The 23,348-nt window shown below is 46.1% G+C and overlaps 1 protein-coding gene across 1 annotated transcript in view; it reads right to left on the minus strand.

Moving 5' to 3' along the window:
• Positions 1-658: 658 nt before the first annotated feature.
• The window catches only part of LOC144107839 (uncharacterized), a 36,664-nt gene continuing 13,974 nt past the window's right edge, over positions 659-23,348 (minus strand). The window contains exons 6-8 of the mRNA XM_077641052.1: positions 22,950-23,048; positions 17,709-17,798; positions 659-1,098 (exon numbers count right to left, since the gene is read on the minus strand). Of these exons, the coding sequence (XP_077497178.1) occupies positions 980-1,098; positions 17,709-17,798; positions 22,950-23,048 (308 nt within the window). The 3' untranslated portion in view covers positions 659-979. The remainder of the gene's footprint in view (positions 1,099-17,708; positions 17,799-22,949; positions 23,049-23,348) is intronic.

A 23,348-nucleotide genomic window follows, 5' to 3' on the forward strand; every position in this document is an offset into this window, starting at 1 on the left:
AAAAAAAAGAAGCACCTTCACCAGATGCAACGTGGTGGTGACGTTGAAGAACACAGCAGCAATACTGTGAAAGACAAAACTAACGTTCATTGGGCGAATCTGTGCCCACAAAAAGAGGCTACACTTACAGCACAACGGTAGCGGCGAACACGGTCGGCGATCGTAAGCGCGTCGGCTGTTATATAGCAGTCGTCGAATGTTCCAGACTAATCGTTGGGACCCGCGTGCCTTCCACAAAGTTCTACACCATTCGCGTCAGGCGATGAAATCAGATAACATAAGGTTCGGCTACAACAGGCAGCAAGTAGAAGCATCGATGACTTGCCAGAAACTTTAGATGCAGGCGCCTCCCGCGCTGTGCGATAACACTTGTTAGGCGGCGAAACGTGGTCGCCCGATAAAGATAAGTACACGTGTCAATATTCACACCAGTATGCCTTCCAGCACTGCTCATAAACAGTGGCTACTGAAAGCTCTTGCAGCAATGTGCTGCTTACACCTGAATATAAAGGTCAGACAGGAATACAAAAAAAAAAAACAAGGAAGCATCGCTGCACTCCTTCAGCAGCTCCTTCTATCAATGCAAGAGGTCAACAAGCTTGTCATGATCCTTGTACTTGTGTTTTGAACTAAGAGAAATCACGAGACACACACATACTTTCAGGTTATCATTTTCTTTATTCAGCGATCTTCACATGTGTGTTTCAGCTCAACATGCCAAACCGCTCAATCCACTTTATGTTGAGTCGTGCTATGCATATCTCTGGCCTTTATACTATGTATAGTTTCTTGGCTCTTTAGTAAAGGCCGATCATATAGCCAAGACAATCATGACAGCTCTTTTTTCCAGTTCTACCTATGAGGAAATGGAGATGTGAGCATAGCTTGATAAGCTACATCAATATGCAGCAGTGAGCTCCAATATTGGTTGTGCTACAGACAATATGGCGGGATCTTGAGCCCCACGTGATGCGCCCACTTATCCTGCCACTGGAGTCCCTCCAAGGTTCAACGAACTGACCCAATCCTGCTTCTTCACGACCACACTCCCAGAACGACTTCGGGCTGTGACCTGTGCTTTACTTTCAGGGTGGACATCTGCAATGCACAAAAAAAAAAAATTGAACACAGCTGTGGCATCCACAAACACATTCTGCATGCAGTTTCAGGCACTTCGAAATAACCGTCACCGCTGAGCAACCAATCAAAGTCGTCTGCCATACTGCACGTTATTCTGTACGATGGCTGATCTGAATGAAATTCACAGAGCACCAAACATATAGAGGAACATAAAGGGTAAAAACTGACTGCTTGAGCCTTTTGGCCATGCTGACATCTGTTCGGTAGAAAAAAGGTTCTTATTTACTCCCATAATGAACCCACTTTTTTCTTTAGAAAATCTGACATCCATTTAGATGGAGAGTTCATTAGGGGTGGAGGGTAAGAGTTCCAACAGAATTTTTTGTAAGAGTAAAAATTTCATATCATACGTCCACCCACCCACCCATCTCTCTGTCCACCATTGACAAAAGTGTGCGGTCAACTAGTTGCGTCCCTGCGTCGCCTACATTCTTGTCGCTGATGCTTAGCATCGTTTACGTCAAAAGGTGTCTGCTGTACCATGGCACATTGGGATGATTTTGTGGCAGTCGATGATGATAGCTAATTGCAGTGAGATGAAGTGAGCAAGCTGAACACTGGCCCTGAACGTCAGGTGCATGCTTTTTATACAAGGTTACAAAAAATAGTTACCATATATACTTGCGTAATCAACCTACTCGCAAGGGAGCCCATTCTTCCACTTTTGTCAATGAGAATTTACGTTTCTTTTTCAGAACCTTGCGTAAACGACTTGCACCTGACCATCAAGGCTCATGCTCAACATGTTCGCTTAATCTCGTTGCAGTTGGCCGCCGCCATCCACTACTATTGCAAAATCATGGGGCAGCGCTATGATGTAGCAAACACTTTTTGAACCAAACAATGCTAAACACTGGCCACACTACAACGCGAGTGATGCAGGAACGCAACAGGAATGCAAAACAAGCGCTTTTATTGATGATAGATGGATAGGCAGATGAACGGATGGACGTGTGATATAAAATTTAGCCTCCTGCAAAAAAATCTGTTGAGGACTTTCTTTTCCTGCATAATGAACCCTTCCCCCCAATTGATGTAAACTTTACTGAAAAAAAAAACAAAACTGGCTTCATTAGGCGAGTAAATACAGTAATTCACAACCACAAAAGTGACCGGTGAACCCATTACGTTAGTGAGTTCATTACATGAGTAAATATAGTATTTATTGTTAAGGAAAGTGGACATGAAAATGAAAAATTTTTATTCCATCACTCATCACTGTCGGTTCAAAAACTCGATTCAAAAATGTCTGTAATGAAAAGCACACCATGGTCACCATTCGGAATGAATGGTGGTATACCCTAACTCCCGACAACCAAACCCAGAAAATTTCCCGGGTATAATGGGGGTTTGTTCCTGAAAACGGCATGTGGTGGCAGTACATGTAGTATATAATTTTTTGTACTTTTCTTGATTATGAAGGCTTCCTTTCTGTGAGAGTATTCTCCTTGCCATTAAAATGGGTAATCTACTAATAAAAGTGAACTTTGATTAGTCCTCGGTGCCCTTTTAAGGTTCAACATGGTCCTTTTGTTTTTCGAAAACAATTCATATAATTGTCAACATTCATATTGCACAAGACATGGTATATGGGTAAAGACTACACGTGCATATGCACACACATACACAGAGTAACTACAAAAAAAAAGGGAAAAAATGCAGCAAAGGCACAGCTGCAAGCAACTGCTTCCACAACGAGATCTGACAGACCTTGCCTCGGCGCATCTGGTGACAATGACAGCTTCGCAATTTCCCGGTTGCCCTTACGATTATTCCTCATCCATACAATGGTTTTAGTCATACCCCACGACAATAAAGCAATTGCAATCTGTCACTATTCAAACACAGCAATGTACGCATGGGTAATCAAAGCAGCTGATAAGGTTACAAACAGGTAATCAGTGCATCAGCAAGTCCTCAGTGCCATTATTACAGAAGGAGCTCATGTATCCAAAAGCCAGCGCAACAAATAATAAAAGATTTGTCTCAGTATGGCCATGGTTGTATGTTCGTCATAACAACCTGTGCTTCTGTTATTCAGCTTCCCGCCCACAAGGCTTCCCCCACACAAGGCGAAATTCAAAATGGCAAAGTAAAAAGCTCACTGTGCGGCTCACTGCTCTCAGGCCTGTCGAGCAAATACAGAAATGCTGAGACCAAAGTTTTGTTGCAAGAAGATTCCATACTAGTCCCACTCACAGATTCTTCTGACACCAAATTTAAAGGGACAAGGAAAGAATTCAGGGGGCGACTTCACACATGAACCAATTGCATTCAGTAAGTGGAGCTCAGGGTCTCAAACCTCACTAGTTGTGCTCAAGGTGCACTAAGGTGCATGTTTCAACGAGAAAAGTAGCTTCATTGATGCGATGGCATTTTCTGGACTTTAAAGCATCTCTTGTGGCACAATGCATGATCTCGGAGGAAGACTGAGAATGCAACTTTGAGTGCTGTCTATTTATAGAGCCTATTAAGCCTGTAAGCCTATTCAGTCAACCGTAGTTAATTTTCTATTTATAAATTCATTTTAACCTCGCATACTACAGCCTCGCATGAAGCTATGGCAGTATGGTTGTACTTTGTAGTCATGTGCGAAAAGTGAACTTTAAATTAGAAGCGAATAGAAGTGAAGAGCTATGTTGTTGTTCAAATAATTTCGAAGCGAAGAAAATATTTTCGAATCGAAGTGAATAATTTGCGACTGCAAATGTAGTAGCAAAAAGAAAGAGGCAATTCTTTAGAGCTCAATAGCATACAATAAAAACACGGTTTGGGGAATTCACGAAGGCAACTAAAAATATAAATAAATATAAAAATCAAAATAAATGTTTTCAGATTTGTGTTTGCCAATGTTCAGTCAGCAGTAAGCCAAAGTGCGCAAAGCATTATAGCCTCAAGCAATTTTTGTTGTATGGGCATTCCCGTGCTGTCATGCCGGGAAGTGTCCACTAGCCACGAAAGCCGAAAGAGAGAGCGAGGCAGTCACACCACTCCAGAAAGGAACACAAACTGCTTTATTCCGAGCACCCCACGGCTTGGCTACAGCTAAGAGGGCGCCACTGGTAAGTCAATAGGTGGCGACCCCAAACTATCCCTACTCTGTCACAAGTTCAAGCGGTCCGATGGTACTGCACAGCGGCCGCTGCAGGTGAGCACACCACCATCACCAGAACGTGAAGAAGGTCCTGTTGTTACAGGCGCTGATCGGGTTATGCTGCTAGCTGTGTTGGGCAGTAAAGCTGGAGAAGTGCGGGATCTGCTGCCCTCAGCACAAAGGGAAAAAGATGTCAACGATTCCACCGCAAAATCGTTCCTCGCTCCGTTTCGACAACAAACGACCTTGGACGCTGTGTCTTGATGAGAACTGTAGCACGCACCTGGTCGTGACGAACCCAGACCTGTTTACCAGGCTGAAGTGATGAAGTGATGGCAGATCCCTGCTGCGATGACATCAATTAAAGTCCTTTGCAGTCGTTTTCTTCTAAGGGTCATCTCTGAATGCTACCTCCTTCCTTTCAGGCCAGTGTGGAAGAACCTTTGCATCTGGCTTTAAGACTCAAGTTCTCAATTGTTTTCTCATTGGGAGTTGAGCCGGGCGGAAGCCACTCACACCTGGAGTATCCCTATAGCTGAGAAGGGCTAGGTGAAGGTCTTTTGCCTTTCGGAAGACGTCTTTCACAGTCCGGATCATTCGCTCCATCACTCCATTAGACTGTGGGTAATGGGGGCTACAGGTGATGTGCTCGAAACCATAAGATGCAGTGGATACGGCGAATTTGCGCGAAGAAAAGGGCGGACCATTGTCTGACTTCACCTGTTGTGGTATCTTATGGTGGGAAAATAGACTTTTGAGCACATCAATGACCACAGGGGCTGTTACCTTTCAAAGTCACCACATCCGGAAACCGGGAGTAGTAGTCCACTTCCATCAAGAAGGTTTGAGAGTTGTGGTGACAGAGAACTTCCCATGCGCAGAACTTCCCAGGGAGGTTTGTAGGAAGGAGTGGTTCTGCTGAATTCACTCGAGTAAGGGCGCACCTTTCACAGCTGGTCACGAGAGAGGTAATCTCAGCTTTTATGCCCTGCCACCACACAGATTGATGAGCGAGGGCCTTGGTGCGACTCATGCCCTGATGTACCTCGTGCAGAAGTGTCAAGATTGCTGGCCTCATTGCTAAGGGGATCAGGAGGAGACCATCACAAACAGAATGTTCATCCTTCACTGATTCATACTTTGACACGTAAAGAGGCATCTTTGATTTCTTTGGCCAGCAATGCTGGCAGAAAGAGATGAGCATGCTGCCTTCTCCATCACAACTTTGGGCATTCCTGATATCCTGCATGTTCACAGACAACACATCTGGAGCAGAAGCCGCGACTTTGGTAGCAATAAGTTCCATGGTGTCTATTGGATGCACTTTGGGAAGGATAAGAGAAAATGCATCCCCTGTAGCCAACAATTTCTCGGGCACATACATAATCAGAAACTGGTAAGCCATTGTCTTAAAGGGGCCATGACAGCTTATTTTCACGCATACCCTGCTTATCGCATTTAATTCTCGACACGTTAAATTAAAATTCGCCCAAGCTTCAGTAGATTCTATGCAATAAATATTTTTAAAACGAGTTTTTTCCGTTTCTTCTGTGAACTGCTTGCTAGTCTGGAAACCTCTGATCACCGACGTCACAGGGGCATACCCGCCCCGCGTCGTCTGCTGCGCTGTTGAGGTGCTTGCATGCACACCGTAGATGGCGGTCACTTGAAAAGGCTTCTTTTTTCGCTTATCGAAATAAAATGCATTTTCCGCATTTTCTTTTCGGAAGCCTTAAGCTTAGTACGCTAGCTGAGTGATCCTTGGAAAAGCGGACTTGCTCGTGGCGCCTGTTTTGTGATTGTTGAGGAAACAGAGATCGATGGGCCCCTGTTTTTATTATTTGCGCTCAGAAACATGTTATTTTTACGTTATGAGTGTGGTCTCATTTGAGCAGTCAAGTGGTCCCGTATGTGAAAAGTGGCACATGCCATGCATGCCTTTGCCAATGTGCGCCGTAAAAGCCGCAGCATTTTGTAGCTGGCTACCAATTTCTTGTCCGCTATTGATCGGCTCGATATTTAAACTCAAATTATCACAAGGTGGCACTAGCGTAACTTTTAAGTACGAAAGCTGAAGGAAAAAATGTCGAATGAGACGACTTCCCCGCTGCATGTGTGCATTTGAAAGTTGAACATACATTGCCTTCGGGTCGTAGAACCCTTTTGCAGGAACCAAACAACTTTCAAAACCCTACGCGACTCGAATGCTTTCACTACCCGCACCGATGAATAGTCGCCGCCGTCTAAATGAGTGCTTGAAAATAATAGTACATCATTTAGCGTTTACTGTGAGTGCGCATTGTGGCCCAGGAATGTGACGATTACAACAATTGCAGCCCCACGCTGGGGCTGTTTACATAGCTGTGCAGAAACAGTACTGCTCGTTTGCGTGGCATAAAACGCAAGGTGGGCTCTCCTTATCTTAAATATTACGTAGTATTGCTCACAAACTGTAGTTGTACTCATTTACGCATTATGATAACCCTGCAATAATTAAGCGCCGCCGCTGATGCTATATCGCCTGCTTGGGAAATACTTCACATAGGGCCGGTGCTTCCCGCTTAATTATATCTGCTTCCTCTTATGTGAACAATATTTGATTTTACATCACTTCAGCTGAAAATACATTCAGACATTATTTGACTTAATGAAAACAACCTGAATTGTTGTCCACAGTCGACGCCGATGGCTGCTGCCGGCTGCCTTCAGCACATGCTGTGAAGACCGGGTCATACAGTTAAAACTCGATTTAACGAAGTTGAGGGGAGCCGTGAATTATTTCGTTAAATTGAGAACTTCGTTAAATTGAATGAGGCATTTCTTGGGCACATAATTCAGTACATTCGATTACAGTAAAACCTCGTTAAAACGCACCCGCTTAAACAGTACTTTCGTTTTAAAAGTAGTAAAGTCAAGTCCCCGACTGAGCACCCATTGAACATAATGCATTTTGCATCCGCATAAACCGTACCAGCTTATCGCGGTCGTATCGGTTAGCACGTACCATTTTCACTTTTCGTCGCACTCGCGCGTGACGAATTCACGCCGGTAGCACCGACCCAAAGGACGGTTCGGCTAGCGGCTCAACAATCTTCCCTAAATACCGCCGATGGGATGGCAAGCCACACAGCTAATGACAAATTGGCGCCAAAGTTGGTAATCATACAACTAGCGCAATCTTTGGGGGTCCGTATGGTCACCGTCATGACCCCCCGCGCTACTTTCGAGTGGGTAGCGCCAACACCACGACCGGCGCCGCTAGCGCGTATGAAAAGAAACAACAAAAATTCTTACTCGACAAGAAAGGCCCGAGGGGACTACAAATTTATTTTCCGCCAAAGAAGTCGGTGATCTTTGCCTGCGTGCGCTTTATGAGCAACGGCCGCACCGATTTCTCGTAGGTCTGAAGTGCGTCCAGCGCGTCTTCCGTCCCCTCGTGTGCGCCGGCAAAATATCGCAGCAGATCGAGAGCATCCATCACCTGACCTGGTGTCGGCACGGGAGCTTCGGCACCTGCAGGGTTGTCGGCAGCATCTTCAGCCGTCACTCCCTCCACGCTTCCTACAAGCCGCAACATATCGGCATCAGTCAAAACTTCCGTTGTGACTGCGTTTGCGTCGGCGTTCACGTAGTCTGAGAAACTTATGCCTGTGGGCACTTCACCCACTGAGCGAAGGTGTTCCCAGGCATCTTCATCCTCGTGCACGGCGCTCGCGCAGTCCGGACCAGCTTCGGCAGTTTCAGGGCCTAGTGTACCGAAACCGGCAGTCCTGAAGTAGTTGACAATTATCGACGGCCTCAATGCTCTCAACCGCCATAAAAATATCTATTTTCGTCTCGCGCTTAAGCTCCAGGTTGAGGAGAACTCTGTCGACGACTCGACGCTTGTATGCGCACTTCACGCTATTAATTATCCCTTGATCCAAGGGCTGAACCACGGACGTTGCGTTTGGGGGGAAGCAGCGGAGCTCCACGCTGGTCAGCTCGACCTCTGCAACGTAGTGGGCCGTGCAGTTATCCAGCAACAGGCACACTTTCCTTTTCTGGCGACACATGTCGCTGTCAAATTCCTTCAGCCATGTAGCGAAAATGGCACGCGACATCCACGCCTTTGAATTGGCAACGTACTTCACAGGAAGCTTTTTGGTGCCTTTAAAACAGCGCGGCCTCGCACTCTTTCCGATGACAAGCGGGTCTCGTTTGTCGGTGCCGTCCATGTTGACGCACAGCAAAAGAGTCAGCCTTTGTTTGCTGTGTTTGCCGCCGTGGCACGCCTGCCCCTTCAGGGCGAGTGTTTTTTTAGGCAGCATTTGGTAGAATAGACCGCTCTCGTCGGCGTTGTAGACGTCGCTGGGGGCATATTTTCCCAGAATGTCGGGCACGTTTTCAGACTGCCAGTCGCCGACTACAGCCATGCTTACGCTGCTCGCTTCACCGCTAAGCACTTTCCCGACGATGCCGTGTCGTTCTTTGAAGCACGACAGCCAGCCGGGACTTGCCTTGAACTCGTTGTCGCCCAGCAAGCACGCGAAAGTGCGAGCTTTTTGTTGGAGCAGGTCTCCACTCACGGGAATACTATTCTTCGCCCGCAAATCCATAAACCAGGCGAAGAGGGCCTCTTCCATTTTGCTTTGAGGAGTGGTCTTCAGCGTTTTTTTGCGCGAGAGATTCCCCGACGAAGTGGCGCGGAGGATGTCATCTTTCCCTTTCAATATTGTGGAGAGAGTACTCGCTGGAATGCCATGTGATGCAGCCACGTCACATTTCTTCTGTCCACTTGTCACAGCACGAATTATGTCCGCTTTCTCGTCCAGGGTAAGCCTTTTTCGTTTCTTGCAGGGCTCCATCTGCTAGTCAGGAGGGTTAGCGGCGCGCTTGCTCGCACACACCACGTCCGCGTTCACGGTAGCAAGGCTAGACTGATGGAGGCCTAACAAGCTGAGCTTGACAAAGACGTGCGTTCAAAGGCACGGGGAAATCCGCACAAGAGCGAACACAGAGCACAACACACAAACACACACACAAAAAGACACGCGAACTGCAACAGCGCCATCTATGAAATGTGGCACGAAACTTTTTTACTGCTGGCGCCATCTCGTGAGCTCGACTCAAAATTAAAACTCGTTTTGCGCCGCGCAGTTTGAAAAAAGCGACGGGATGAAGATGCTCCGCGCTGTTACCGCTGACTCGCAATCAATAAATTTTGGGGTGCTGTCTACAAAATAGACCAAAAATTAACACTTTTTCACCTTTATTTCTCGAAAAAAGGTTAGTTAAATCGGGACAGATCACGGAATCGGTTTCGTTATTTCGGGTTAGTCAAAGCATTGAACCCTATGGGCGTCTGAGGGGGAATTAGGATACCTTCGTTAAATCGAGATTTTCGTTAAATCGGGTTTCGTTAAATCGAGTTTTGACTGTATATTGACACTTCCCCCTCACAGTACTCGCGCCCTGCGATGTAGGCAATCGTCGCTTTGAGTGCACTGTAGCCAAAACTACGCCCGACAGTTATTTTCAGGAACTAGAACTTGCGATATCGCTCTCCGCATTCGTCGAAATCACACACACGAATTCTGCGTACTCGCTAGGCGTCATCACGAATGGGGCCGGCGGTCCACCGTCGACCGAAATTCAAGAATCTGGCAAGAGTTCCCCGCTGATTAATAAGAAAGTGTGAAGATATGAAGTGCAGCCACTCGTTTCGCTTTTTTCGATACGGATAAGGTACATAAGCACAATTTTTAGGGTCGTCTATTCACCGGGCGTGAAGCTTTCGCTCGGCAGCACAAGCCCAGGTGACGGCGGCGAGTGACGAGCGGCACCGTCGTGCGGCGTTTTCTGCTCGTGTCGCTTGTCTCGCCAATAGATTCTATGCGCAGGCACTGAATGAAAGTGCACATCTTTGCTGGTGCACGCACATTGCGTATGTCGCCGTGGCTAGCATGATCAGGTGCAATAAGCTTTAAAGTTCCTAAGTTTATAGAATGTCATATAAATTAGTCCTACACCACACTCTGCAAGTTCCCACTAAGTTCACTCTTTACACTACTGCGATACAGGGCCGTTGGTTGTGCTGGCATCGTCGTCGGTCTAGCGTGACAGACCGGTGCGTCAGCAACGGCATTTGCATACCTACCAGCCAATCGATTGCCGTCGCATCGACCTAGTGTGACCAGACCCGACCTATACAGAAGAATAACTGCGTTACTGTTATTAACGCTTTTGCGGCACCAGTCACTCATATATGGGGGACGACTGCTACTTAGATTGTCTGTGAAATTACAGGGGGAATAGGATCTCGCTGCGCACATTGCAGCAACAAGGGCAGACGAGGTTGCTCCATGTAGGCCCTAGTGATGTCACGAGAGCATTCAATATGGCGGTCGCTGCCAGTGGGAGGAGTTCCCCGTTCACTATTTCGATTGCATTTTTTGGAATATGCACTGCGTCCAGGGCAGCCAAATTTCGGACACTGAATCATAAACTCTGGTATTAGTTACTACAGCACAAAACTGCAATATGAAGAACGACCATGTCATGGCCCCTTTAAGCCTGAGTCTTTGCATTCGCAGAGGAAGCACATCAAGTTGCATTTTGCCAAACAATGACACGAGAGGAAGGTGATACACTTCTACAGTGAAGGTGATGCCTCTGATGGTCATCGAACTTCTGGATGGCCCACGCTGTAGCTAAGGCCTCTTTTTCTGTCTGACTGTATCTTTGTTCTGTGGTCATCACTGACGTTGAGGCAAAGGCTACTGGCCTCCGTTCACCAGTCGATTGTGCTTGTAACAGGACTGATCCCTGTCCAAAAGAGCTGGCGTCAGCAGAGACTGTTGCGGCATACGATGGGCGGTACTTGGCCAAGCAGCGTTCAGACGTCAGAAGTTCCTTGACATTTTTGAATGCAGCTTCCTGTTCATACTACCAAATCCAACTAGCATCCTTGTAGAGAAGGGTGTGTATCGGGGCAGCGATTTCCGAAATATGTGGGAAGAGCCTGGCAAGATGATTTACCATCCCAAGTAAACGCCTAACACCAGCAACGTCTGTGGGAGGCGGCATTGCATGTACTGCCTCAATCTTGCCTAGGTCTGGCTTGATGCCTTGTGCTGAGATAACGACACCTGCGAAGGAGACTTCGGAGGCTTGTCTTTGTTCAAGGTGACACCTGCAGTTGCAAGACGAATCAACACCTGCTCAAGTCTTGCATCATGTTCCTGCTTGGTATGCCCAAAAACAACAATATCGTCAATCATATTGACAGCATACTCCTGGCCTTCAAGGATCCTGGCCATTTGTTTTGGAAAATACTCTGGGGCGGAAGTGATGCCAAAGGGCAGCCAGCAAATACAATAGCGACCAAAAGGTGAGATGAAAGTTGTTAATTCTTGCGAGTCCGCTGACAGCTTGGCTTGGTGGAAGACTGCAGTTACATCCAGCTTTGAAAAAAAAACGGATGCATTGCCGAGAGCCCAAGAACTTGTTCAACGGTAGGCAAAATGTGTCTCCCTGAGAACCACTTGGTTTAGTTGGGTCAGGTCGACAGACAGATGATACTTTCCATTCTTTTTTGGTACTACTACCAGTCTGGCGCACCACGGAGTTGGTTTGTTAACACGACGAATGACGCCGTAGCTTTCGAGTTTTTCGAGTTCTTGCCGAATGACTTTACGCAGTGGGATTGGAATTCGTAGAGGTGCACTAAGTGAGAACTGTACAATGTCTTGCTTCAAGCGGATAGTGTACTCGTCTTTGAGCCTGCCGAGGCCACGGAACAATTCGGCATGAAGCGTTGGCTCGGAAGTGTTCACAGCACCCAAAAATTTGATGACTTCAAGAGCTTGGATGGCTGGTAGACCCAGTAAACGTATTGAAAGTGACTCAATGACGTAAAGACGCCGGGAGCTGGTCTTCCCTTGCCAAAATAGACATGCCAAATACGAGTCCCATACAAAGAGAGGTTGGCCACCAGGTCCTGTCAAAACAGCATTAAGTTTGGCGAGCTCGGCCGGCACTTCAGGGAAGTCACTCGGGACTGCAGAAACCTCAGCTCCTGAGTCTACTTTGAACTGAGCTGCGTAGTTGGTGACTGTGACGTCCACAAACTTGGCTTTAGCTGGCGATTCGATAGCATTGAGTTTGGCATGTCTCGACTTTCTCAAGTGGAAAACTTCGGCAAAATGACCTATCTTGCCGCAGCAGTTGCAGATGATTTCTTTGCCAGGCACTCTGAGCGTGCATGAAATGCACGCCAGCAGAAGAAACAAACCAGAGCATCATAATAGTGTTCCGACTTCACATCCATTGAGCGCGTTCTGCCATTGACCGGCCGTCGTGAAGAGAACTTTTGAGTTGCAGCGTCAATGTTGACCACGCCTTGCGAGGTAGCCTGTGCGAGCGCGCATTCCTTGTTCACGTCCTCGGACTGACGAGCTTGCATTCAAGCTTCTTTGGGAGTTAGCTTCCGGGAACAGTAAAGCTTCCCTGAGAGACACGTATCAAGCAAGCCAACGACAAACCTGTCGCAGACCAAGCGTTCTTCCACCGCCGGTGACGGGTAGTTGCAACATTTCACTAACTTGAACAGTTCGGCGTAAAATGTGTCGACACACTCACCAGGTTGTTGAACGTGCATATGAGAGTGAGACAACTCGCAGAGTTCATTACAGGGATGCACGAAGTGCTCGGAGGCACATTTGACAACTGCGTTGTACGATGCTAACGTGGCAGCGTCGAGTGAAAAAGTGTCCAGCAGCGAGCTAGCCTCCGGGCCCATACAGTACAGAAGCGTTCGTACTTGCATGTCTTCCGAAACTTTCTGTAGTCCAGAGACAGCGGCACAGTCCTCGAAGCGGGACTTCCACGAAGATGCCTACATGCTCTGCCAAATCCAGACTCTTACTTTCCCCAACCTCTGCATTTCTTCATACGATGTGCACCCATAAACCAAACTACCTACAGTAGGAGCCAAGCTGGGAGTCCAGGAGGCGCTCATTGCCATATCTGCAGTGACGGCCAGAGCCACTAGGGTCTTGGACCGAAGACTCCATCTGCTTTGCTTCAACCACCTTCTTCTTCACTCTCAATAAATGTTTAATCCTTCCTTGACTTTCATGTCATAATCTATTCTATGTTTTTCTTTTTTCCTAGCTTGTAACGAAATGTGACATAATGCAATCCAACGCCGAGCCTCTGCCTGCTCATGAAGAAATGCTACTACCTAAATGGACATGAGGAGAAATTGAAGCTGGCCTCTGTCTCTATATTACTGCATTCAGATGACATCATACCTACTTTCACTGAAGACAGAGCTTCTATGAGCTAAAAAAGGTAAAGAAATTAAATACAGATGCTGCCACCACTGGCCGTTCTTGCAAGCAAACTATGGTGCATGAAGACAAGTTTTCACAAGAGTCCTAGATGCTAGGCTACACTACTATTCACAACAAAACAGTGATCACAAAGTGATTATCGGGCTTGACATCATGAGTTTGTTTTGAACAAGGCAGGAAAATGGTTAAGCAAAATTTTCTCAGCAATAAATGCGTCTTCTGCTGCTGGACAAATGTGAACGTAGCCAGTAGTGTCCATAGACTCAAATTTTCCTGAGAACAAAAATTGGATGCAGTTGACCTCATGGTCCTTTTGAGACAAAAGATCGCATTCCTCAATTATCTTCTCTAGATTTTTTTTAGGTAGACTGACGGGAAGACCGTGCACTCTGCTGTGATATCACTTACGGCCAGAAAATGTTCTCTGCCCAGCAAATAAAACCAGCCCAGTTTAGTTGCGTGGAATGCAGCCTGAATGATGACAATGTTGACGCATTCCAACACCTCCCTGCAACACACTGGTACAGGAGTTCACTGCCAGCTGCCATCGACCACTGCACCACGAAAGTTTTCAACTCCTTTCACTCGAGGTGAATCTCTTTGAGTGACAAAATACTGATTGTATTTAGAGTCCAATCTGTGAAGACACATAGTTAGAAATTAAATATAAATACCTTTCTTAAATTTTCATACAATTCTGTCTACAAAGCTGTGTACATTTATACAGCCAAAGGAAAATGAGTAAATTAGGGGTGAGCGAATATTCGAAACTTCGAATACGAATCAAATAGGTTTGATATTTGGTTCGTATTCGTATTCGAGACATTGATATTCGTGAATTTCCCTAATATTCGAAAATTTCTGAATACTCGCCAGCAATCATGTACCGCAGTGACTCATAAATTCGACCTTGGCAATATCCCAATATCTGGACAAATTATCCGACGATCAAGTTTAAAGTCCCAGGAGCACAATACAAAGGTGCTGCTCCCTTTCTTCTGCGTCGCTCATCGCGTGGACCGACCGCATTTCGATGCCACTAGGCTCGACCTCGTGCAAAATTCCGCAAGTGGGCTTTCCCACACATCACACATGCTCCAAACATGATGGCTGACGACCCACTTAGAACAATCACAGCGCGAAACCGCACTTTGTTTTTATCCTTCCGTAGTATGTTCGATACTTTTATGTCTTTACCCATGGCATTCGTCTTGTCACCTTCATAGATCTTTGAGCGTGGCCTCCACCGTCCCATTTCGGTCAACTATGATATGTGGTAAAGCCTGCTAGCGGAATTTCTCGTGAGGCTCATGAAAGTGCGAGTCGAAGTGCCACTACAGGCAAACGATCCTGCGGAAATCCCACCTATTGCGTGGTGCATTGTAACCCTGCACCTCGTACGTGGGCGTAACGGCTGGCGTGATACTGATTGGAGGGCCCCGTAGCTAGCACCAAAAATTGCCTGGGCTCATAGTTTTGATTTTTAAGCTTCGGCGCTTGCCCGCAGCGACGGCTGCTGTCGGCCTGCGCTTTGGCCGGTAATCCATGCCCAGCACCGCGCCACTTTCGGACGCCAACTGGCGCCTCCTTGATCATTTCTTTTTCTTTTTTTGAAGCAGCCCCACCCCCTAATTCTGACACCAATGTGCTTTCCCCCTCGCTTACATTTGCATTGTTCCTCTAGCACGCTGAACCTGGGCTTTACCGCATTTCCTCATTTTCGGGATTTCTTTTTTCGGGAGCCATGGGGCATTTTATAAATCAACCTTAGAATAACTGTGCATTTCTTTCAGTGTATTAAATCCTTAAATGGATTCAGAATTAGTGAGGTTTTACTAGCCGTCATGTCTTTTTGTTGCCAGTCTTGTCATTTTATAGATATCATTTTGCACGAACACATAACAGGTTAGGTACTCTTATGCTGTCTAATAAACATTTCTGTGCCCATCATGTTTTTTTTTGCAAGGAGCTCAGTCATAGTTTTCTTTATTTTAACTGCAAAGACTATACACTATTTTGAAGAAAAAAAAGGCAACAACATTTAACAACAAGGCAACAACAACAACAACAACAAGGAAACAAGTTTAACAAGGCAACAAGGTTTAAAAAGGCCACAACGAAAGAAAGGCAACAGCAGACAAAAAGGCAACATTTGCTTGTTTACCATTTTCCAAAATATTTTTTTGTACTCATGAGATATTCAACTCAATATTTGAAGCCATTTTTTCATTATATTCGTATTCAATTCATATTAGAAAATTTCAATCTTTGCCCACCAATAGAGTAAATCCATTGAGCTGACCAGGAAAGCAGGCGGATAGCAATGCTATGCCAAATTCATCATATTTTGTTTTGAGTTCATTATATGATGTTGCTACAATTTTGATAATCATGTTAATCTTTTGTTGTGCTAATTAGTATTCCCTTTACAGTATTAGTATGACCACTTGACACCACTGCCTCCCCCCCTTGTGCAAAGTAATTTAAAACTGCAGTAATTTAAGACGATGAGGCAGTGATTATATGGATGTTAAAAGCCCTCTTCGCATCATCCTTACAGACGAGGGAGAGTTCGGAACATACGAGATTCCGCACATTGTACACAATGTACTCTGGCTGGAGAATTTCGCGTATTCGCATCATCGCGAAATTCGTATCAACCGTGTTATTATCGCCAAGATTCTACTATATGAGGCTTTTCCCCAGATTTTAGCATGTAAAATTTCCACCTCGTATTAAATGCGGATCCAGCAATTTTCAGCCCAAATTCCCAGTTCTAGTCTTGCTATTATTAAGTGCTATCACCATCAGGGTTTCAGCGAGAGGAGGAAATATCAAGCGGTGGTGTCAGCTGACTATTTAAATGATTTCGACTTTGACGCATTACGTTACGCTGATCTCAATGGAAAAATGCTATCGGAAACAGGACGACTGCACCTCATACGATGTCACCACGAAAGCAGTACTTGGCTCCCTTTAAAAAGAAAGTAATCGTAGCTGCTGAAAGCATCGGCACTGCGTCAAGTGCACTACAGAGACTACAGCTACGCAATGCAGTTGGATCGTGGACACTTGGGCCATCATTCCTGATGAGCTCGCCGGTTGCACTTTCAAGAAGTGCAGGATATGGAACGCATAAAACAGTACCGAAAAAGAGTTTCTGTGAAAAGATACTATCTCTCACAGGGAACTCTCGGAATACCCTACATCCACTGCCGACGATCACTAAAGCCGTGACTCCAAAGGCACTTCCTGCGTGCATGTGTGCATGCTGGAGCCGGTCTATGTTGCACACGGTGCGAGACACGAGCGGATGTGAGCGTGGTGCCCAGTGCCTTTCCGCGCATGCACTGGAAGCCGCGCATCGGTTTACAACAATCAGAGGACTGCATGGCTCCCGCAAGTGTGAGCCGCTGTTTTCTTCATGGCGTGAAATTCGCCGATAAAGTGTGCCAACACGAGAGAGGGAGCGAGCCAGCACCAGGCGCATATGTGTAACCCTTTTTCGACGTCTGTCGCAGGCCTGCACTGGATCTGCAAGCGCGCGGCGTGTATGCCTAGCAAATGTCCACTGAGTCAAATGCGAAATGCAGTTAAAATAAATGCTTTTGCTGAGCTTTCATCACTCACATTATACACGGATTAAAACTCTCGTTTTTTTATCCCCAATTAAACCTTGATGTTATATGAGGGTCTGTATATTTGCGGGTTTATTACGGTACTTGCACTGAGCCTCTGCCCAAGCACCTGCATAGCCTCACAAGCTCTAAGGGGGGGGAATCTTTCTCATTGCTTTGAAGATGAAAAATCTGTCCCATCCCGGTCTTGAATTTGATGTTAACTCAAAGCTTCTTGAATTCAAAATTCCCTCATTTCTTAAAAATTTCCCTGATAACAGTGGACTAACAGATAACACTGCACTAGTGTCTTTACCTTTATTATATCGATGTAGCAGGCCAGTGCGCTGCCAATGGCAATGGTGCAGCTACAACTTCCTGCAGGCTGCCTTTGTGCAGGAAAGTCAGGAATGTGTTTTGTACATAGTGAGGTGCATGTTAGTGCATGCAATATCTTGAACAGCATTGGGCCAACTATGCCAAGGTGAAAGGTAAATTAATAGATGCGCCAAAATTTACCTTCCAGTGGCAACTCGTTGAAATCAGATTTTACAGTTGGTGCGTCGGCTGTGACTTGACAGGGTGTCGAAAGCATGAGAGTCACATTTCCTGCCGGAAACAAAAAAAATGCATGCATCTCTTAAAGAATCAAGAAAACGGTTGAGCCATGTGGCCTTGCATACACCAGCTAATTCGGTTAGCAAATTGTTCCTTAACGTAAGCTCACATATCACAATCACTTATACTAATCCAGTACCCCTATGGCTTGAGGCTTCTAGGCAGCTTACAAACAGCGACCATTTTAATGGTACATGGCAAAATGATCCGAGGTGAATCTGGAATGAAACGAATGGGGGCAGGTACTGTAATCAAGATAGGCAGGCACAAATTTTCATTTTTCAAATTACAGCGATTTCATGAATATAGGCAATGTCAATCAAGCTAGGCAGGCACAAATTTTCATTTTTCAAATTACAGCAATTTCATGAATATAGGCAATGTCAAACCCATAAAAACGAAGGGGAAGCACTCTCACTGATGCACATCCTATTGAAAAAAGTCCCACATGATTTTATATGGGACACATATGAATTCACATGGAAACATGAATTTATATGGGACACATATGAAGACGCATGTGCCTTACATGAATACATATGTGCCCCATGTGAATTCATATTCATATGGGACACATATGTATTCATTTGGAAACGTATATGGGGGCCAATATCACTTTCTATGGGGCATAGGCAAGCAAGTGTAGATATGGGCGGTGATATGAGACCATAGTGGCATATGTGCCCATGTGTCCATATGAACTCTGGTTAGGTTAACAGAGCTTGAATGGATCGGGTCAGTTGTCTTATTATGCTGGAAATCTACATGATCTGGATATCTACATGTAAACAATGATGTACCCTGCAACCATTGCACAAGGATTACGCACATTCTGAGGGGACAACATGAGAGGTAGCACTGAGATATTATGACATTCTAGGATGTTTCTACCACAACCGATGCTTAATAAAGATGCAGGGCATCAGTGGCACCTGCAGATAGCCCGCCAAAATATTCCACACGTTTGCAAGGCAAGCAGCTATAGCTATGACTGCAGTGTGTTTAGTGGTAAAAAACTATAGTGCTAAAATGTGCATTTTCCGCAGACATGACAAAATAATTCTCATCTTCCAGTGTTCGAAGTGGCTTAGTAGTCAGCATGCTCAGCTAAGAAATTGAAGGTGGCTGGTTCAAAACCAAATTCTTGTGCGATTTTTTTTCTAATTTTTTTTCATTGCATTCAACTTATCTTACAGGTGTAGCCACGAGTAACCACATGAATTGGAATCGTATGACCATGGCTCCCACATTTTAAAAAAATGCGCACCCTATATGAGCCATATCCCACATTGACCCTATTGGCCCATATCGCTCATATGGCCCATATGACTCATACAGTCAAACCCTGCTACAACGAACGCCGCTTCAACAAAATTTTCGCTTCAACGAAATATTTCCAATTCCCCGTCAGCTCGCCATAGAAAGTAATGGAACAAATTTGTCATCACAACAAACCTGTTTTGGCGCGTTTCCGCTTCAATAAAATTTTTGCTATGCGAAGCTGGGTTTAAAAATTTATCTTACAATAAAACAAGCATATCGCCGCTCATCTGTGTACTTCCGTAGGTCCACGCTGCTTTGTTTCACTAAGCTTTCGCTGGAACCAATTGATCCACTCATTCAAACGCACAAGAAGACCGCCATTGCTTGGTGGTGATGAAAATCGGGCTGACTGCCTTGCGACAAGGCACAGGTGCCAGCTCCCGTTTGCTTCCAAGTCAGAGCCGCAATCAATCCGTCGCCAAAGGAAGCAGCAGCCTGACATCAGTAGCAGCGCGTTTGCCCGTTTTTTTCACTCATGCTTGTGCTCACTCAGCTGAAGCCATAATTGAGAGCGTTCGCCACAGCGACGCATCATAGGATGATGACAGCAACGCAGTGGATTTAGCACCACCATCTGCACTAAACGTGATGGAAGCATTTGATGTGCTCCGCAGATTTATTGGTGCTCACCATGATGACGTCGCAATGCAACTGCTCATCGAGTGCAAAAGTCGCGCTACGGCACTCGTGGCAAAAGAAGAAGCAGAAGAAGCTTACCGACTTCTTTGGAAATAAATGATGTTTTCGGACTATGGTATCCAACCTGACAGTGTTTTTGGGCTGTTTTCGCCTCAACGAAATTTCGTTGAAACAAAATTTTTTGCGCGCCCCGTCAGTTTCGTTGTAGCGAGGTTCAACTGTATGACCCATATGGCCCATATGGTTTTTATGCACCATATGTCCCGTATCGGCCATATCGCCCGTGTCCAATAACTCCATATGCATAAGGGGTTTTTTTCAATAGGAGAAACAAGAAATGGACGCAAAACACAGGAGATGCAATCCTAACATTTATGCCAGCCTTTGTGGTGAAGTCACTTCATTGTATAATTTTCATTCAGTGTGTACTAAATAAGAATACCATAGCCAGAAAATTCTGAAATCAAATGAAACCAAAAATTAGGTGACACCGACAGGCAAAACGAGCTATATTCACAATTGCAGGACTATAACGGTCAGAATTCTGCACCTCCCTCCTCCAGAGTGGTCCATGCCCCAAGCCAATGTATTAGATTACGAGATTAGCCATTAGCAACATTTGAGGCTACTTTCTAAAACCAGACACCACGTACACCAGGTTCGTGCACATATTTATTTAAAGGGACTATGCAATTAATCAAAAGTCACTTGAAAATGTTTTCAATGCTTAGAAATAATGCTAAGAAGCATCCACACAAAGTATGAGTGTTCAGAAGTGAGGAGGCAATTTATTACGAATTTTTAAAGACCGTGTTTCTTAAAATCCACGGGCCGATTGATGTTTTCGAAGTGACCGGTTTTTAAAGTAAAATCGTGAACATATGTGCCATTAGTTCCGTGACGTCGGCAGGCCACCACACGCTGTCATTCGCCGGGGCCACGGCAGCCACGACATCACGGGTACACTTCCGGTAGCCGTGAAAGTCATCTGCTCGTGCCACCACGCGAACCCCTCGGGCAGTCTTAGCAGTGTGACATGGTTTGAGACCGGCGATGGAGACAAAACCAGTCTGCCGACCAGGTCTTTGCGGGATCGGCCGCCGAGCACAAACAATCATCAGACACGAACTTGACTTACTTTCATAAGAAGCTTTGGGATAGATTAATGTGAAAAATGTATCGTTTCTAAGGATCGTTGGCGAATACTGAGGTGCTGGTTTAAGTGATAGCTACGATACTAGCAAATTTCATCCTACAGCCGTTTGCTGCTGCTGCTTGGTGCGGCTCTCCTGGCGTCTGCTAGATCCGCTGCTGAAGGCGTCGTGGAAATCGAGCACAACTTTATTTTACTTGAGACGGGCTCGCAGTAAAGGCAAAGTGAAGTAAAGTAACCCAAGCTGGTGGGTCGACTAACCTGGATCCCATCGGCCGCGGTCATAAAAATGAGCTTAAGATGATTTTTGAAGTAAATCATAAATGTTGGCATACCGAGTTGCTGGTGTAAGTAACAACTGTGATATGAGCAAATGTCGTGCCAGAATCACCTCGCAGCTGCCGGTGGCCTGCCGTTGCTGTCCGGCTCGCCTGACGGCCGCAGCTGTCCCCTAGCTTCGCTGTCGAAGGCGTCGTGGAAATTGGCCATGTGTTTAGTTTATTGCGAGACTATGCTGTTGACAGCAAAGCGATAATAAGAGTGCAGCTTTTATTACAGCGCAGGCGACTTCCGAAGTGGCATTGGCCGCTGCTCCTTCGATGCATAAGAAGCTATAGGCCTAGCGATGACAAGGGCAGCCAGGCAGCAGCGCAATTCGTCGGCCGGCGCGACTGCAGGTGGCGCCGTTGCCGAAAGCTCTACTTGGGCAGGCATACTTTGTCGCTGCTCGAGTATACATCAGGCAGTCTTTCTGATAATATGGCTATTCTATTTTTTCTGGTGCAAATTTCAACACCAAGAGAAGCAGCGGTCGGTCACTGCTGCGCGGTGGCAAAACGTACGCTCTGAGCATCGGTCAAGCGGCGCAGCGATGCTTACCACTTTGAGTGTCCCTGTTTGCAGTGGGGCTGTAGTTTGCAAGGGTGACCGGTGCAGCGCGCCGGCCAAGTTTTTGCATATATGTCGCCTGCTTTACTCCCGTCGAGAATGTCACACTTCAGATGTGCACTTCTGAAGGCAGCAAATACTTGTGTCCTCCGTGGCATCGTGGGTGTAATAGTAGGTTCACAGTCTGGAGGTCCCAAGTTCGAGTCCACATGGTTGAGCATTTTTTTTGGTTTTTTTATATAGTTCTAGCCTTAAATAACCTCTCCTTTGTTTACCTGCGAGCGACGCGAATTTATTTTTCGTGCCATGCCTTTCTGACCAAACAATAAGTGCCGCTCAGTACTGGGCGGCACTCAATCTAGGTTCATAATCATAATTGTTAAGGATTTGCTTTACTATATCGGGATTTATTTTAAAGAGTGATGACAAAAGAAGAGTGAGATTGAGAAAGGGTCAAGTCGGTGGGAGGCCTTGCACGTCATCTTTCTAGTGTGACGTGGGACTTGGCGGACGATTGGCCAACTGCCATCTTGCAGGAGACCTGGCGCCAACGTTGACACTAAGCCGACTGTTTTCGCCGGCGCAGTGTGAAATAGAGCCGGACATCACGACGACACGGTTTTGGCAGACCGAATCAGCCGACTGTTGGCCTAGTGTGACAGGCCCTTAAAACTACAACAGACGACAAGCAAAGGGATCCGACACGCACTGCAATTCAGGATGGCGTGACCACGGCCGGTCTCGAGGGGAATGCGCGTGCCCCCCTCGAGACCGGCCATGGGCGAGAGAGACCGAAGAGACGCTGCACTGCCGACGCTGCTGCTGGGGTGCGACAGCCGGAAGTCTCAAACCGGGAGTCTCAAACCGAACGTCAGCGGATGACGTATTCATGGGTGGGGCCCAGTCACAGAGCCGTATTCTTAATTTTTTCTGGTGCCCCACGTGTACGAGTTGAGCGGGGAGAGTATAATTTTAATTGCCTATATTTTTGTTGTTATTGATGCTAGCTCAAATATTCTTACGTTGGGGTGATGAGTCATGGAATGCCTATCTCTCATCGGCTTTACGAAACATCAATTAATTTATTGCATAGTCCCTTTAAGGTTTTTTTTCTGCAAGTAGACAAAAAACACAGTTACCAGATTCTGTTGTGACACTCAGATCCTGGCTCCGTGCCACCACGATCGAGATGTCTCCGCGGCCGGTCGTCACTGAGCAGCGGTCACCGTCAAGGCCCCCTGGAGGAAGGCCCCGTGAACTACCGGTCATCCTATGATCGGGCACATAGCAAAAAAAAAGGTACTCCTTATCTTTAGTCTTGAATAAATGCCTTTGTTTTCATTTCTCTCTTTTTTTCCTGAAAACACTATTTGTTCCTATCTCCGGTGATGTTGAATCTAACAGTTTGATAGTCGCAGAAACTTGTACGGTCTGGTTCAAGAACACACTGCCGACATTAAACAGTCAGCATTTCCCCTATTTTGATGTTAAGCTTATGAGAGTAATAATGCTTATTCCTCAATGGACACAGATGCACA

Source organism: Amblyomma americanum, chromosome 10 (genome assembly GCF_052857255.1).
Source record: "Amblyomma americanum isolate KBUSLIRL-KWMA chromosome 10, ASM5285725v1, whole genome shotgun sequence".
Lineage (NCBI taxonomy): Eukaryota > Metazoa > Arthropoda > Arachnida > Ixodida > Ixodidae > Amblyomma > Amblyomma americanum.